This window comes from Melopsittacus undulatus, chromosome 12, assembly GCF_012275295.1.
Source record: "Melopsittacus undulatus isolate bMelUnd1 chromosome 12, bMelUnd1.mat.Z, whole genome shotgun sequence".
NCBI classification, from domain to species: Eukaryota; Metazoa; Chordata; class Aves; order Psittaciformes; family Psittaculidae; genus Melopsittacus; species Melopsittacus undulatus.
The window spans coordinates 2167306-2184753 of NC_047538.1; the positions used below are offsets into that span (position 1 = coordinate 2167306).

At 51.9% G+C, this 17448-nt stretch overlaps 2 protein-coding genes across 2 annotated transcripts in view; one reads left to right on the plus strand and one right to left on the minus strand.

The window, feature by feature from the left end:
• TMCO4 (transmembrane and coiled-coil domains 4) overlaps positions 1-10332 on the plus strand; it is a 33318-nt gene extending 22986 nt beyond the window's left edge. The window contains exons 12-14 of the mRNA XM_005145469.4: positions 554-671; positions 3393-3510; positions 9099-10332. Of these exons, the coding sequence (XP_005145526.2) occupies positions 554-671; positions 3393-3510; positions 9099-9383 (521 nt within the window). The 3' untranslated portion in view covers positions 9384-10332. The remainder of the gene's footprint in view (positions 1-553; positions 672-3392; positions 3511-9098) is intronic.
• A 1882-nt stretch (positions 10333-12214) lies between these two features.
• Positions 12215-15305, minus strand: HTR6 (5-hydroxytryptamine receptor 6). The gene is made up of 3 exons (XM_005145430.2): positions 14576-15305; positions 13091-13249; positions 12215-12587 (listed from the first exon to the last, which is right to left on the minus strand). Exons 1-3 carry the CDS (start codon positions 15302-15304, stop codon positions 12216-12218), a joined length of 1260 nt encoding a protein of 419 aa, XP_005145487.2. The 5' UTR covers position 15305; the 3' UTR covers position 12215.
• Between the last annotated feature and the right edge of the window lie 2143 nt (positions 15306-17448).

Consider the following 17448-nt stretch of genomic DNA (forward strand, 5'->3'; position numbering starts at 1 on the left):
GGGCTTGGGACAAGGGCCTGTAAGGACAGGCCAAGGGGAATGGCTTGAACCTGCCAGAGGAGAGACTGAGCTGAGCTCTTAGGCACAAGCTGTTCCCTGTGAGGGTGCTGAGGCGCTGGCACAGGGTGCCCAGAGAAGCTGTGGCTGCCCCATCCCTGGCAGTGTTCAAGGCCAGGTTGGACACAGGGGCTTGGAGCAGCTGCTCCAGAGGAAGGGGTCCCTGCCCGTGGCAGGGGTTGGAGCTGGAGGAGCTTTAAGGTCCTTTCCAACACAAACCATTCCTGGCCATTTCTCCCTCTTCCCATCATCCTTCCCCCATCATCCTGCCCCCTTTCACTGTGTCAGGATTTCCAATTTTCACATTTACTGACTCCAGCTTGAACTGCAGAATGATGTTCAAGATCCTCCTTTCCGCTGCTCCCGTCTTTAAACCACAGAAGTGATGATTTTTCCATAGTACACATCAGAACCTACCCACTCCTTCACGGATGTGTTAAAATACATTTCCTGATCTGTCTGCTCAATTTGAGCTGTTCTACTTTCATCTTTACAGACTTCCAAGGCATCATTGAAGATGTGGTCTTACTGGGAGCTCCAGTGGAAGGAGATCCCAAGTACTGGAAGCCTATTGCAAAAGTGGTGTCGGGCAGGATCATAAATGGTTACTGCAGGTCTGTACGTGCTTCATTGTCCTGGTATCACTTTGAAATTGTTTCATACATTTATCTCTTTTAGACATTTGTGAGTAATTGTTCAGCTGGTGAGTGTATTGATTCCGTAGCACCAGAGATGGCAAGTGTCAGAGCCTCTTCCTGCTGAGGGTCTCTCCCTCAGATCCATTGGGATGCCAGTCTTCAGGTGACACTGAAGGCTGGTCTGTGTCCAGCTCCCCACTCTCTGTGATGCAAAGGAAGCCTGAGGTGCTCAGTGTGTGTGTCCTGTTTGTACAGTGGCCGTGTTGTATCAGCTTAAAGCTGGGTCACTATGTTTGTGTGCATCATTTGACGTATTCTAAGGCCCCTTTCAATCTCAGCTTGTTGGAAGGGATTACAAATACAGCCCTTTAGTTCACTGACAGTTAAAGAATGAGAATTAAAATCTGTGAAATCTTTGAGATACAATTCAGCAGGGACTGCTTGTGGGGAGCAAGCTGTGAAAATTGCAATGGAAGGGAAGGAGCACAAGCAAATTGATGACTTTTTATATCTAGAGTCAGTTTCTGGTCAGGGTAGTCCATATGACCACGGTATTTTACTTACAAAGGAGGTACAGTTGGAATAGTTGTACTAAATTTACTAAGGATGGGGAAGAATAGAAACATTACCTTGAAACCAAATAGCAGCAGTTAGCACTGTGCAGACAACTGCTTTGCAGAGTGTGCTGGGTGAGGAGAGGGAGATTCAGAGGCGTGAAACAGCTGAAGCAATCTTATAAAAGCTAATCAAGAATTCAAGTGATGGTATCAAATCTAATGGCTCTGTATTGGGGATAATTGTGACCAGAACACTGCTTACCATCACAACTGGAAAAGGGGACATTAAAATAAAGGAATGAAGCAGGGAAGACTAAGAGTATGGAGACAATAAAGTGAGAAATAACCAGGCAAGAAGGTTAGCAAAGAACATGTAACTTCAAGTTAAGGCAGCCTATAAAGCCTTGAGCCTGGGTCAAGGAGGGCTGAAAATGCTGCTGATACTTTCTGTACACACATACATGTGTATTTCTGTGTGTACATAGGTGTAAGATAAGGTTGTAGATTGTTGCTTTTGTCCTTTCTGGATCACAGGAAGTTTTACAGCTGCTGGAGGTGCAAATCACTGACAGGAGTTCTGCATGTGACAGAAGGAAAAGGCAATTCCTGCCTCCTTGGGAGTGCTCCTGGTGTCCTCCAAGTAGCCAGAAATGCTGGATGCAATTGTAGCATGGAACTGAATTTGCCCTGGCAAATATTCTTCCTACCTGTGTTATACAAATCCCAATTTCACTCCAGAAAGCTTGGTGTATTCATTTTCTATAATACAAAATCCCCCCAAAAGATCTTGTTATCGTTCCAAAGTCTGCATGTGCTGTTGGAATAAAAGTGTGTGTGTGTTTGTGCCTCTGTGTTGCAGTAATTTGGTTTGTCTCTGCTTTGCCAGACTCATGAATTGAATGTTGAATGCAAAATGATGTAGAAATTGTGGCTTGTTGCTCCCAAATAGGAGGAAGCAGGTGAGGAGCCTGTCACCACTCTGCTGGTTCTCCACTTAGCCCTCAGTGCTGGATTTGAGGGTTATTCAGTTAGCACGAGGGCAGCTGGAGGAGGTAACTGAGAGATATGGAGAACTTATGTGAGGCTGTTAGATATGAGAGAAGCATTATACATTCAGTGGTATGACCTCACCTGATTTTGATGCCTCTGGTCTCTCACTCATACCAATTGTGGCTTTGCTCTGTCACTTTAGGAGTAATGGTATTTAGATCAGATGAGTTACATTGAATAGAATTCCTGCACGATCAGATGTGGGCCAAATTTCACAGACTCATACGGTTGTTCGGGTTTATTTGTTGAGCTCCAGGCCAGTGTGACTTGTCTCCTTCAGCTCTGAAGCCTGAAAGGACACAGGGAGTGAAAGCCAACCATCAGAGCTGGCCCATCCCATTTCATGGCAGGGTTACAAATTCCTAGTGGGAAACCTTAACCAAATGAATCAGACTCAGCCTTTGAAAGAGCCCATGCTTGAGTAGCAAGGATGCAAAGGTCTGTGTAGAGAGCTCTGTGTAGATTTACAACTTCTAGCATAGACCGTCTTGGAGTGGACAGGAGCAGCTAGAAAGGGATGCCTGTGCAGGTGTATTTCACCTCCTGCAAACAGCACAGCTTAAATCTACTCCACAGTATTTAGGTGCCCAGATTTTACACTGTTGCTCAGCCCAGGAGGTTATTGCCAAAGGACTCATCATGCTGCAGTCTGCTCTGACACTGCTGCAGGGACTTATGGCTATGCTATACAGTGGGGACAGACTCTTCCTTATTCTGTCATGGAAACCATGTGTTTGTACTGTACCTCTAAATCAGGAGCACCCCAAGAAGCTTTACAGTTGATCTTCATGTCAGCAACATTGGTGATGTAGCCTTCATCACATTGGCAGCTCTCTACAGGCTGGAGAACGTTCTACCTGTTAGAACATTAAAAAGGTTAAATATGTGAATGTGTTGCAATCTCTAAGCAAATACAGAAAGAAATAGAAGGGTCAGATTTTAAAACCTGCTGCACATAATAGAGGCTACACCCATGACTCAGGATTCAATTCAGACTTACACAACCATCGCCTAGGAACCTGCTGTGATCCCTACAAATTGCTTTGCTTTGGCAACAGGATTTATTCACGCTCTTCTGCTTTGCTCCTAGGGGGGACTGGCTGCTGGGGTTTGTGTACAGAACCTCTTCTGCCCAGATCAATGTTGCAGGCCTCCAGCCAGTGGACCTGGAGGACAGGAGGATGGTAAACATGGACCTTTCATCTGTAGTGAGTAATACTTCTGATTTTCTCAGTTTCCTTTGTTTGCAGCACTGCAGCCTCACAGTCATTGATGAGGGGAGAATGGGATCCTGAAGAGAGCACCTCTGTGTGCTTCCTTGCCCTGCTCATCTCACACTTCACTATAGATTTTGTTGCCCAGCCAGCACTCAGTATTGAACAAACTAAGGAGAATCTGCCTCTCTCTTTGGGTATTTTGGGAATTTTTTTGTTGTGAAATACCTCATCCTGGAGACAGAAAATGCCATTATCTTCAAGAAAGACCTTGGTGTCTTGCAAGCCCTGGAGAGGGCATGGAGGTAGTAGCAGCAGCTGGGAAACCTAGAGCTCAAACACACTGCAGTCTGCAGCCTTGTCTTGGTGGAGCCTTCAACACCATTCAGGTCCATACAGGTCCAAGTCCATAGACCTTGTACCTTGGTCCCCTGGGCTGCACTGGTGCTGTGGTGCAGGAACCAGTCTGTAATTGCAGCAGCTCTATGATGTTGTTGGAGATCTCCATGAAACAGGAAGACACTCACCCATGTACATGGTAGACATCAACTTCCTCAAAGTTATCTGGTGTCATTAATGAAAAGCCACTGGATTACATGTCTAGCAATATTCAACTCAATTGCCTTAAGCAAACTAATTATCTCATTGCCTTGTCTTCACTGATGAGTGAGCTCTTTCACAGGAATTCATGCAGAACTTCCTTGTTTATCCATACTCACAGTGATCTTGGACACACAGTTCTTGTTTTGACACATCTTCATGTTTTAGTTCATTTTTCACTCTGCAAGGTGGACTGGAAGGTGCTGCAGTTTGAATGTCCCCACTGTCAACGCTGCTCTGGAGCCAAAAGCACTTTTAAGTGCTTTCAGATTTGTTGGTGCACCAGCCTGCTGAGCCTATAAATACACAACTGTTACCTGCTTATTTCATTCATTATACCTGAGCCATGGCCACTCTGTGCCAGGAAATACAGGGCTTAATGCTCTACAGGTCAAAGAGAGACCCTGCAGAACAAACTAGAGGCTTCCCAGAAGTGCTGTAGTAAAGGCTTTTAAACATGGCCCAGCACTGTTGCTTTTCCTATATCTTTGAATCTCACTGGGTTTTCTAGGTTTGCATTTCCACATGTGCCCAGAGGCAAGTTCTTCCCCATCTCCAGAGTTGCCATTAGTCACTTGTAAGCAGTGACATCTGTTGCTGGCATGAAAAGAAGAATGGCCAAAGGTGTCAGTGTTGGCCCTGGGCTGACTCCTGTCAGCTCAGCCCACGTTCCTCTCCTCTTTTTGACTTCTCTTCAGAAATCCTCTTTCTGTTGACTTTCTGCTTCCTGGACTTTGAACTCTCCCGAGCCCTGCAGACTCCCTCCTGCCTGGCTGGGAGCAGCCCCAGTGCCCCCAGAGCTGCAGTATTTACAGTTCTAAATGAATAAGCTTGCAGAGCTGCTATCTGCTCGTCTTCCACTGTTGTGCACCTGTACCCATACTTTGTGATGCCAACAGACAGCCCAGCCCTGCTCTCCTTTCAGAGGGAGCTGACACTTCCACTTGCTTCATCTGACTGCAAAGCACTGGCGTTGGAAGCAACTGCCGCAGGGGGAAAAGCCTGTCTTGATTAGGTGTCATTGTCTTGATCCATTTTCCAGACCATGGAGCTTTATGGAAAGAATTACAGAGCACTCTGCTGAACATTTGACAAGTGAAAGGAGCAAGAATGGAAAGGAAACACTCAGGGGCAATCTGTTTTAAAGCAAAGATGGATTTTGCTGCAAATACAGTGCAGAGAGAGAGTTTCTGCAATGGGGGCTGGCTCCATCCCTGCAGATGCCTTTGCAGGATCCCATCCCCAGAAGTGTCCTGCCAGGAATAAGAAAGGCCAAGCTGTGCCACCATAACAAAGCATAGGTGATGCAAAGGTGCTCAGTGTGAAAGTATTATACAGACAGCCTCCCTACTGATTTAGGCATCTCCCAGCCCATCCATGATGAAAACTGGGCTGGGTCCAAAGAGCTTGATTCTCTTTGCCTCAGAATCCTCAAATAAGTGGAGGACTAAGAGCTCTCAGTATTAACAGGACTAAGAGATTCCAGTATAAACAGGAATTCACCTCTGAGGCATTTACTGCATGTCTCTCGTGATTAGTATGGTTTTTAGTTAGCTGTCATTAAAAAAAACGGAGAGAAAACTGTCCTCCCACTCAGCAAATGCAGTTATAAAACCTTCCTAATGGTTACAATGGGGCTGATTTATCCACTAGATTTATTTGACAGCACCTGTTACAGAGACCGAGGAAGCAATTGAGCTGTGGTGGGTTAGACTGATTGCTGCTTGTTCAGATGGGCTATAGGAGATTACATCCTGCATTAACATCTGTGTGTTGCAGAGCTGCTTCAGTCAGAACACAGGCAGTGTGTGCTCAGGCAGGTTCACAAGTCAAGAACAGGGCTTTCTCTGGGCAGTTTTACTGCTGCAGAAACCAGGAGTGGACTTGGAAGCAAAGGAGTAGGAGAAATGTGTGGTGGGAAGTCCAGCAGAGAGCATGGATAGACCATGATGCCTTCCAGTGTCTGAAGGGGGCTACAAGGATGCTGGAGATGGGCTCTTCATCAGGGACTGGAGCAATAGGACAAAGGGTGATGGGTTCATACTGAAACAGGGGAAGTTCAGGTTGGAGATAAGGCAGAAGCTCTTCCCTGTGAGGGTGCTGAGGCGCTGGCACAGGGTGCCCAGAGAAGCTGTGGCTGCCCCATCCCTGGCAGTGTTCAAGGCCAGGTTGAACAGAGCCTTGGGTGACATGATCTACTGTGAGGCATCCCTGTCCATGGCAGGGGTTTGGAGCTGGATGAGCTTTAAGGCCCTTTCCAACTCAAACCAGTCCATTCTCTCATTAGTGCACTGTGAAAACTGTCTGAAAGATCTTTACATTATGATGAAGTCCTTCCTTTCCCTTGCTGCTAATGGCAGATAAATTCTCCTTTTCTTATTCTTCACCTGGCTCTGAGAATGGAGAGAGCTGTGTGGTGTCTGGAGATGATCCTGTTATCACCCCTCCTCAGACACACTGATCTCTATCCCCTGGCCCTCTCCACCCAGAACTGCTCCATCACTATGGAGAGCAGCATCACAGCTCACCTCCTCTCCAGGGAGGGGGCTGCAGCTCCCATAAACCGAACTGTGTCTTTATGGCACTTACTGCACCCAACAGAAAGCCTTCAGTTGGAATTTTAATAGCCCATTATGCTCAATTACATTTCTGGTCCTTTGGGGTGGATTTGAACTATGGAAGCCTTTCCAAAGTACCAAACTGATTGCTCCTTTCAGCTGACTGATGGATCCACCTGAGCAGTGCTGTCACCTGTAGCTCTTTGGAGATCAGGCAGTGCAGTGCTGTTGTCCCACATCAGAATTAGTGATACAGGCACCTTGTGCTTTAGAGTGCGTCAAAGCAACCATAAAATCAGATACCACAGGGGAGAAGTCACTGATGCACACTGATAAACCTACCCCACTGCTTGCATTTCCTTATAACGAGCATAAATGTATTTGCTTTGGTTACAGGAACACTGTTCTATTCCATTTGTTCCGGAATTCCTCCTGCCCTTTGTTCTGACAGATATTGAATCAACTTTTTATTTCCCTTTAATGCTTTTATTGTTCCTTGCAATGTTTTCAATGCTCCCATCCCGTCTCCTGCACAGCCCAGCCAGCAAGAATTCAGCACAGGAAAACAGGCTTTTAAGAGATGGAATCACTACATTTTCCCACCAGGATGGCTGCACAGCTTGAAAGAAGCAAGAAAATGCTGTTCTTTTGCTGATGGTTTGGTACTTAAGGATTTGGCACATATATTCTGTAGCAGAGAGAGTCCTACCTCCTCTTAATGCTTCTCAGGGCTTGCCTTGGTCTGGCTTTGCGGAATCCTCTCCTGGGCCATCCTGGAGACAGAACTGAGTTTCCTTTCAAGACATTCAGAGCAGGAGTCTGAAACAGGTTTTCAGAAGGCCTAATATTCTCTTTTAGCAGCACAGGCAAGGTTCAGCTCTTCAGAACCACTCATACCTAGCACCTCTCAGTGATCATGGCACTCGAGGAGGAGGAATTCCCCACTGAATTAGTGGAAGCTGCTGGATGATGAGTTACAAAAGTCATGTCCTTAGGGGGGGCAGAGATTTGTTCTCCCTGCCTAATAACTAGAGAACATAACAGGCTGAGAAATTCCTCAGTGCTGATCAAGACAGGTAGATGGTGACTGCAGAGGTTTCAGAACACTCAAACAAGAGCCTTCCCAACCCTCCCAATGAGCCCATTTCCTCCTTGTTTCTCTACCTCGTCCAAAGCTGTTCTCATTTCTGTCTTTAGCACCAAGCCCCCCTGGTGAGCAATAAAAGGTTCAGCCTTGTTCAGAGAACAATGCACACAACAGCCAGTCCATTAGCCCTTCAGTGGTTATTTTAATTAACTAATCTGTTCAAAACAGGCAGAGCCCATTGAGCCATCTGGGCTGCTTAAAGCCACATATTGCATTAGTAATGTGCTGATTAAAAACTTCATTTTGCTCCAAGTCCCAAATGCATCTAAATGTTACCACTCAAAAACCACTTCCTGCAAACAGCTCCCAGGCTTGAATTCCGCCCATGCAGGAAAGGAGGCTTCTTTTAGGCTTGGGTCAAGGTGTGCTGCTAAGCCTGGCTGCTGGCTTAGAACGGAAGGACCCAGCCAGACTAGCAAGGAGAGAGCAGGCTGGGTTTCTTTGCAGCCCCTTCCTGGGAAGCAGGAAACCTGGGAATGTGGTGTCAGGAATTCCCTTCTGTGGAAATTCCCTAATTCCTAGCAATACTTGGGAAAAGAGGTGGTGTTGCCTGAGAGAGCTTCCTGCCTGGATCAGGAATGGTTTAATTTGTTAGAAACTGAATTTACCAGAGATGCTTAAATATCTTAGGATGCAAATCATACCTTGCACAGGAGACCTGAAGCAGAGAAGGCAGCTTCTGCCTTCAGCCTGTTGGCCTCTAGCATCTAACCCCCGTCTCAGAAGGGTTTATCTCATCACAGTAAAACTGTGTGTGTTTGTGTACTGCTGACCTTAATTTGGCTCAGGCCAGCCTCAGGCTCCCAGTTTCCTATGGTGTGGGCCAAGTCACTGTTTCCAGCCAAGAACCTTTAACACACTCGATAGCTGTTGTGAGATTTGATAACTATATTACAATTAAGATAATCTTTGCTTTTAGGAACCTAAGGCACAATGAGGGCACGTGGCTGAGCAGGGAGCTGAACTAACACAGCTTGTCTGGTGTCTGCCCATGGCAGATGATGCTTTGTGGTACCCAGAATCTGGGGGTTTGTAACTCAGCAACGTCCAAGCACTTAAACACCCCGTAGAGGAAAACTGATCCAGGAGCAGCATGTGCCATGCAGGGAGCAGCCAGCTCAGATTGTCAATGGGCACCTGCATTTGTCAGACCTCTTTCTTCCAGCCTTTCAGAGCTAAACCCAAGCCTGACGGTGTTGGTGGCTCCTGAGCTGAAGGACTCACCTGAGCCAGGCTCCCCACAGCCTCCCCACTAACAGGACTCTTGTTCTGTGCAGGTCAATGGCCACCTGGACTACATGAAGCAAATGGACACGATCCTCAAAGCTGTGGGCATTAAAACCAAGGAAGAGAAGGGCAGTGGCAGCTTCTCCTCCCCTCCAGCCAGGCAGTCCCAGCAGGCAGCAGGCAGTGGGACTCAAAAGGAGGAAGGCACTGAGCAGGAGGAGGATGAGGATGTGGCTGCAAGTGATGCTCTCTCAGCCAGTGCTCACTGCCCAGATTCCCCCAGCCCTGTCCTGGGAGGAACCAAGGAACAGACAGCAGGGGAAGGAGCAAGTTAGACCTTTGTGCTGGGCAGAGATGCTCAACCAGCACTAAATCTGCTTCCATTGCACCATCCAAAGCACTGGCATTCCCAAAGGAATATCGGTAGCGCTGGCAGAGCTGCAACTGCAGGTTTCAGACCCTCCTGAGAGCCTGGAGCATGGCACCAGTGTGTCGCTGGATCAGAACTTATGGAGCAGCTGCCCACAGCATCTCCCATGGAGGAGGGGCTGATTCCTGCCTGAATCAGCCCTGCTCCTCAGGAAGCACTTCCCTCCTTGCACAAACTGGGTTTAGCCTTGGGGGAAGCAGCTCTCCCCATCAGGAGCTGTGTTTCTGCCATGTAACTCTTGGGAAAGAGGTGACTCTGTGGGTACTTTTAAGCAGATTGAGGAGAGGGGCTCCAGGAAATGAAACCCACTTTTGGTGGTCGATTTGGCTTTGGCTTTCATGTGAGCTGGTGCATTGCAGGCTCTGGTGTCCAGGCGCATACATCCTGGTGCCCACACTGGTGAGTGAGGAGGCTGCCTGGCTCCTCTCCCTGTCTGCTGTAGGTTTGGTGTGGAGGCTTGGGCACTTCCCCATCAACACTGCTGTTTCCCTGTCTGTGAGCTGGGTGCAGTGAGTGCTCAAGGTGGAGACACACTTGGAGACCCCAGGTGAACACAGCAGAGCAAACAGAGTGGGCTGGTTGTGATTTAGTACTTTATGAAACCTCCTCCCAGGCTTTGCAAGCCAGCAACCCACAGAGGCTTTGCTTTTGTGTCCCACACACTTCTCCAGCCTTGGAAGCCCCCTCCAGGCATATTTTTCATTGGCTTAGAATAAAACCAATACTTGGCATAGTATGAATCTGTTTGATTTCTACCTCCTTCCATAAGAGCTAATTGGTATCCGCTCTCCACTCCCCCAGTCTCACACCAGAAGGAGGGACCCCACTTTACATCTGCCACCACACAGAGCCTTCCAAACCCATGTGGGACTGATCCTCATCTTCCATCAGAGGTTCTTTTCTGACCTGTTTTGTTGCATCTGCCAGAAAGAGGGCAGGAGGATGAACCTCCTTGTGTAGGAACACCCCCAGATCAGAAGGTCTTGACTCATGAGAGGGGAAAGAGCATGGTTGCAGGTTCTCATTTTACACCCAAAGTCCTTCTCCTTCCCTGTCCCAGCAGCTACTTTAATACCCACCTTCCCTCCCCTTCCCTTCCCTTCCCGAGCTTTGTGCACACCTTACCTGCAGGTGACTTCTCCTGAAGTCCCAAGTGTGACTGTTTTGGGGTCTGACGTTGGCTTTTCCTCTCCCCACATCCTGCTGTCAGGGGCTGGGTGCTGCTCAGCACTGATTCCACAGCAAGGCCTTGGAAACATCCCAAGGACTGGGAGCCCCCAGCCTGTTCTGCAGGTCAGTGCTGTTGGCTGCAGGAAAGGGCTCTGATTCCTCCGTGGCATCGGAAGCTTTGTCCACAAGCAAACACCTCATTGCAAAGAACTGGCTCAATGAGAGTTGTGTTACTGCTTTGGAACATCTGGCTTGAAGAAGTGGCCTCGCTCCATCCATCTCCCACAGCCTGTGCCTGCTCATCCGGTCACCTCACACACTGCACCCTGTGTTTTCCAGCTCCTTTTTCACTGGAGCTACAGTCAGAGTGTGTTTATACATGAAGCTGTTTATGGGCAGATGCACTCACTTCATGCTCGATTCCAAACCCCATCTGTCCACAGGTAGGTACCAAAAGTGCTTGAACCTTTGTGCTGTTTGACCTGGGCTCAGTCCTGTCACAGGCACTGCTGGCCCTGGGGGGCATTTATAGCAAGTAAAGGTGGATTCCTTCCTAACAACCACTTGTTCAGGTCTGGAACACACGTGGGTGATGTGGAAAGAAAACCAATGCAATTTGCTTCCAGCATCCGGTCCCACAGGGATGGTTTGTCTGGGTAACAGTGAGTTTTGGGGGTGCTTGGAAAGAGCCTGATTCCAAAGGAGCAGCAACCAGCCCCCGACCCATCACTGCATCAGAAAGGCACTTGGGGATGGGTTTGCTAAGAGCACTCATTGGGTTATTATGCTTTTGAGGTGCCCACTTGCTGCGTTAGTCACTTTTCTCTCTGCTGGTGGCTGCGGAGGGGCTGGAATTGTTGTTTAAAAGACAATATTTGGTTACATTTTCCTTGGAAATGGAATAAATAAGTCTATTTTTTTAACCACATCATCTAAAAATTGACAGATTGTCAAAGTATGATGGGCAAATGCCAAAAATAGGAAGCCGTAGGATGCAATCCGAAGGGAAGCTTATCTCCTGTCAGGATACCCACAGAGCCACAAACAAGGCAAACACCCACACCTTGCTGAGGAGCCAGAAAGCGGTGCTGAACATTCTGCATCGCGTTTAACCCCTGTTGTGCAGTTTGTGATTAAACACGATGGTTTCCCTGTGCTGCTGCTCCCTGCAGCACAGATCCAGTCCCAGCCAGGTGAGGGGATCAACCTCCAACCAGATGGGATGTCCTGTGGCCTGAAACAGCCCCAAACCTCTTGGCCATGGGTCACGGGATGATGTTCCCCCTGTTGTTCTCAGTGCCTTTGGTGATCCACCGAGCTGTGGGAGTGGGAGATGCAAGCCAGGCCTTGGTTTAACTCCAGGGAGATGCTGGCTGTGGAAGATGCAGTGCCCAAGGTTCAAACTGACCAGAAAAGGCCACAAGGAGCATCTCTTGGAGAGGGAACAAGTGCTTGGTGCCGGTGAGCAAAGACGGGACGGGAAGAGAGGAGAACAAGGCAGGTCCATCCGCAGTGAAACAGGGCTTGGCACGGATCCTTCCCAGCACTCGGAGCTCCGGGACCCCTCTCAGGCCACGGGGGTGCTGAGCTGCCGGGGCTGCAGCTCCGTGTCGGGGGGCTGCACACTGAGGCTGCCCATGGGGGCCGGGAGCAGGGTGTGCTCATGCCCCAGCACCCCCGAGTCGGTCTCAGCCTGCAGCGTGAGCACGTTCCTGAGGGATGTGGCAGCGCGGGCCCCGCTGTTGGAATTCCTCATGGACAAGGAGATGGCGCTGGGCCGCGGCTCCCCGGAGCGCCGGCAGCACGGCAGGTACTTGCCCATGGCCCTCTTGAAGTCCCTCATGAAGAGCGGGTAGATGATGGGGTTCATGGTGCTGTTGCAGTACCCGAGCCAGGTGAGGACGTCGAAGAAGCCGGCGGGGACACAGCCACACACTGCCTGGGGGCACACAGCCGGGGTCAGCAGCGGCTCCCACCTCAGCCCCCATCCAGAGCCCTTTTCCAGCCATGGCAGCACCTCCCTCCCACAGAAACACATCAAAACCCTTCCAAAGGGCTTTTCCTTGGTGCTGCTCCCCAGGGAAATCATGGAATCAACCAGGTTGGAAAAACCCTTTCAGCTCATCCAGTCCAACCTTACCCCAGCACTGCCAAGGCCACCACTGACCCATGGCACTGAGGCCTTGTCTATGGAGTGTGTGAACACTTGCAGGGACAGGCAGCCTGTTCCCATGCCTGAGCACCCTCTGGGGCAGGAATTGTTCCACAGCTCCATCTAAACCTGCCCTGGTGCAGCTTGAGGCCGTTTCCTCTTGTCCCATCCCTCGCACCTTTGCTCCTGGAGCCTTTCCAGCAGTTCCTGCAGGTGCCCAAGACTGAACCCAAATGGGTTTGAAGTGAAAACCGATTGAAACCCTAATGTAAAACACACCCAAGCTTTACCTGTGTCATGTTGGTGATGAAGAAGGGCAGCCAGGCCACGAAGAACATGCCCAGGAGGATGCCCAGCGTCAGGCTGGCCTTCAGCGCCTTCTTGCTGTGCTTGTTGGGGAACCTCCTGCTCTCACTGCTGGCCGTGGGCTGGCTCGGGGCACGGGGAGCCTGTGCAGGGAGAAGGGACACTGAGTGATTCCCACCTGCTGGAATTGCGGCCCCGGCCTCAAGGGAAGAGCCACCTGCGCTGCAGAGCCTGCAGTTGTTTCCCTTTTGGCAATGGGCAGGAGGAGGGCACACACTGCCCTGTGAGCTGGGGGGGAGGCAGCAGGAACCCTCAACACTGGGGTTGTTGCAGCTGTAAAATAGAGGCTTTCTCATCAGGCTGCTCCTTTAGAGACAAACCCAGCTCATCAGGGCTGTGGGGAGGATGAAACCTGCCCTGAGGAGGCAGCTTGAGCTGCTTAGAGCAGCAACTCTCCGGTTAAAGGCAGGACATCAGAGATGTCAGCTGCAGAGCCCGCAGCTCAGGGCTCTGGCCTCACAACCCGAAATGAAGCCATTAGCTCAGGCCTCTGCCACAGATAACCAGGGGCCTGCTGGCACCAACTTTGGGCCCAGGAAAGAGCAGGAAAACATGGTTAAAAAGGGGAAACTCCAGGATTCCCTGGAGGAACCTCCTGGGACACGGGGGTGGGGGCTGGCTTCACACAGAGCAAAGCACTGAGCACCTCGAGGTGTCTGCAGCACCCAAACCCCTGGCTTGGGGGGGGAAAGGAATGTTTGATGCTGTTGTCGCTGTCCTTCTCATTTCCCTTTGGAAAGGCTGGGGCATCCCATCACTTGCAGGAGCTGGGCAAGTCCCAGAGCCTCGGCTGCTTTTGTCTAAGAGAGAGCAACAAACTAAATCAAGGTATTTAGAGGCAATTACGTTTGTCATTCCCTGCAGGATCCCAGGTCAATAAAGCCCATTATAGGGAATTAAAGCTGTTACATTTAGTGGCAATTACCTCCTCCTGGAGAAACACAAACAAGTCCTGGTGATAAAAGCCACACACCCGAGCCTGAGCAGCGATGGAAGGAGGGATCGTGCAGCTCCCGTTAGGCACCAGGGAGCAGGAACAGACACTGCCGCTTCCAAAGGCTCCCTTGGAATCTGGCATTTGCTGTGATTTGAGCTCCTTCTCCCCCATCTGCCTCACACCCACCACGGCCAGGACTGAAGAGGGGGAAGTCGGGGAGGATTAAAACACCCAGCCAGAAGGGAGGTGAAGCTCCATTCATTTTAACCTGGATTTCAATGCATCCCTCGTGCTGTTCCTGTGCTCCGGAGCAGCTTAAAAGCTGGGACAAGACACAGGGGACAGCAGAGGACACCAAGGAGGTGAATGTTGCCCAAAATCCCCCCCCTCAGCCTGGCTTTGCTGGCTCCAGAAGCCACAAACACCCCCCTGCACCCAGACCATGTGTGCCACAGAGGAGCAGCATCCTTACCTGTGCTGTGGCCTCCTCAGCAGTGGCAGTGGCCACGTTGGAGGCGAGGGAGGCCACCTGCACCGCCTGCTTGCGGGCTGCCAGGAGGATGCGGCAGTAGGTGAAGGAGATGGCGGTGGAGGGGAGGAAGAAGGTCAGGCAGGAGGCCACCAGGGCGTAGGGCAAGCTGACCAGCAGCCGGCACTGGTCCTCGTCCCCGCTGGAGGTGACGTTTGGGGTCCGGACCTCGAAGTCCAGCTCGTGCCACCCCATCTTGATGGGCAGGAAGGAGGCCAGCGCGGCCAAGGTCCAGGTAGCCAGGATGAGCCAGAGGGCCCTGCAGGAGGTCATCCGCAGCTTGTACTTGAGCGGGGAGATGATGAGCAGGTACCGGTCCAGGCTGATGATGCAGAGGTTGAGGATGGAGGCGCTGCAGCACATGACATCGAAGGAGTACCAGAGGGAGCAGAAGTCACCACGCAGCACCCAGCGCCCATAGAGCTGGTTGAGCATGGCCGGGGGCATCACCACCAGCCCCACCATCAGGTCGGACATGAAGAGCGACACCAGAAAGTAGTTGGAGGTGTTGCGGAGGGAGCGCTGGGTGACGATGAGGAGGATGAGGAGGAAGTTCCCTGCGGCGGTCAGCAGGATGATGAAGCACAGGAAAGCAGCCACCCAGCTGCTCCCCACCAGCAGCGAGCGCTCCCCCAGCACGCTGGCATTGGGGGCTCCCAAGTCACCCTCCATGAGGAGCTGCAGGGACCTTCTCCAGTGCGCCCTGTGCTAGGTGATCATTGCTGGGGGCAGCACCAGGGGGAGAAGAGGCATCCCCGTGCATGCATCCCTCTTTCTCCTCTCCTCCTCCTCTCCCTCTCTTCCCCTGCTCTGTCTCTTCACTGGCGATCAGGACAGAGTGACATTCCCAGGAGCCCATCAGCAGGAACAAGGTTCTCCTCCCCATTACTCACAGCCAGCCGTTTCCTCATCCCTGCAAATCCCCCTGCTCCGGGATGTCCCTGGACACTGCTTCCAGATGCTGGGGATGCTCTGGGCACCAGGAAGGCTTGAGATGCTCTGGATGGCAGGATGCTTGAGGAGCCAGGGATGCTCTGGATAGCAGGATGCTCTGATGCTCTGGATGTGCTGGACCATAAGAATGCTTCAAATGCTCTGGACCTCAGGATACTTCAGATGCTGGAATGCTCTGGACCTTGGGATACATCACATATTGGGATGCTCTGGACCGGGGATGCTGGGGATGCTCTGGACCCCTGAGGTCCTTCACCCCCCCCCCCCCCCCCGGCTGGGCTTGGCTCCCTGCAGGGCTCTGTCCCCGGGGGCAGTGGGGCCGCACTGAGCTCCTCTCGCTGCTGCTGCAGCCAGAGCCGGGGGGGGGGCAGAGCCGGAGCTGCTCCCAGCCAAGCGCGCCGGGAGGAGGAGGATGCAGCGCTCAGAGCGGGCAGGTGCCTGGGCCCGGCAGAGGTGCGTGACCGTGTCCGTGTCCGTGTGTCCATGTGCAGGCACCAGCCAGACCCTCACCTGCGGCTCTGCGCTGCACAGCAAAGGATGCAGAACTGCCGATTCGGAGGAGGTGGGGCCAGGGAGGGTGAGGAGGGGAGGAGATGCAATGAGATGCTGATGGAAACAGGGATCTGCTCTAAACTCCACAAAGTGACACACAGAGAGTTCCCTTTTCTGCCCGCACCAGCACTGGGGACCCCACATTGGCCAGGAGGGTGAGCAGTGATCCTTGGACCAGCAGGTCCATGGGCAAGCCCTGCCCATGCCAGGCTCCATCCTCTGTGCTGGGTGATTTGAAGCAAAGCCACATGAAAAACATCCAAACCTGCACCGAGAGCCCTCCCCGAGCAGCCAGAGGCACAGGGAGGCTTTGCTGGCTGCTTTTCCACCCGCCTGCAGCCAGGGATGGAGGGAGTGAGCAGAAGCCAAGAGCAGAGGCTGCACCTCACCAGGGGAGCATCAGCCCTCCCCTCTCTGCTCCATGGTTACCTGTGCTGGCCTCAGTGCAGCATCCCTGGATGGACCCACGGCAAATGCCCTTTGGCAAGTGCAAGCCAGGGGGTCCCGCTACCTTCTTCATCCCTTCTAGTTCAACACTTCTGAGTCTTTCAGTGCTGCCACCACCTCCACACATCGCAGCCAGCACCTCGTGGTGCTCGGCAGGGGCTGATTTGGGTTTTAACCACCCACTGCCAAAAGCCTTTTTTTCCTTCCAGATCCTGGCTGCAGTTTCTGATGGGGATGAGCAGAGCCAAGGGCACCCACCCCAGCACAGACCAGAGCCGTGCATGTGCCTGCTGGGGGGCACAGGCACTGCCCCTTCCTCCCTGCACCACCATGGATGTTGGTGCAGATGTGGGGTGAGAGGCAGCCCCATCCTGCTGCAGCCCCATCCCCGGCTGCAGTGCACAGGCACCCACCCTGGGACAGGAACGTGGCTCTTTACCAAAACTCACTTTTCTCACCAGCTTTGTGCTCTCCTCCGTGGCCCAACAGGCACTTGAGGCCTGGAACCATCTCAGAGCAAGGAACGGGAGCGACACAAAGCAGGGCTCAGCTCTGTGCATGGGTGCAGCCCATGGGGCATCCCTGAGCCACTTCCCTGGGCAACATCTGTGCCAGCGGCAGGACGAGGCCAGCCAGGGCAGGCTCCTGGAGCTGGTGTCTGTGTCTGTGCTCCCTCTGCTCCCCAGAGCTCCTGGATGCTCCCGGCCAAGCCCCCGTAGCCACCTCCGCATCACCGTGTCCTGGCAGGGGCCCAGGGCAGCGCACGCACACGAGGCTCAGATCGCAGCGGGAGGGATGTGGGAGCAGCGTTTGCACCAGGAAACCCACCCCCCCCCCCCCCCCCCCCCCCCCTTCCTCAGCAC

What these genes read in the sequence shown, in the direction of transcription:
- HTR6 (XM_005145430.2), bottom strand. Translation starts at nt 15,304, where the DNA reads ATGGAGGGTGACTTGGGAGCCCCCAATGCCAGCGTGCTGGGGGAGCGC. An exon ending in CTGAGGAGGCCACAGCACAG is followed by an intron (nt 13,250 to 14,575) that starts GTAAGGATGCTG and finishes CTCCCTGCACAG; the next exon opens with GCTCCCCGTGCCCCGAGCCA. An exon ending in TCATCACCAACATGACACAG is followed by an intron (nt 12,588 to 13,090) that starts GTAAAGCTTGGG and finishes GTGTGCCCCCAG; the next exon opens with GCAGTGTGTGGCTGTGTCCC.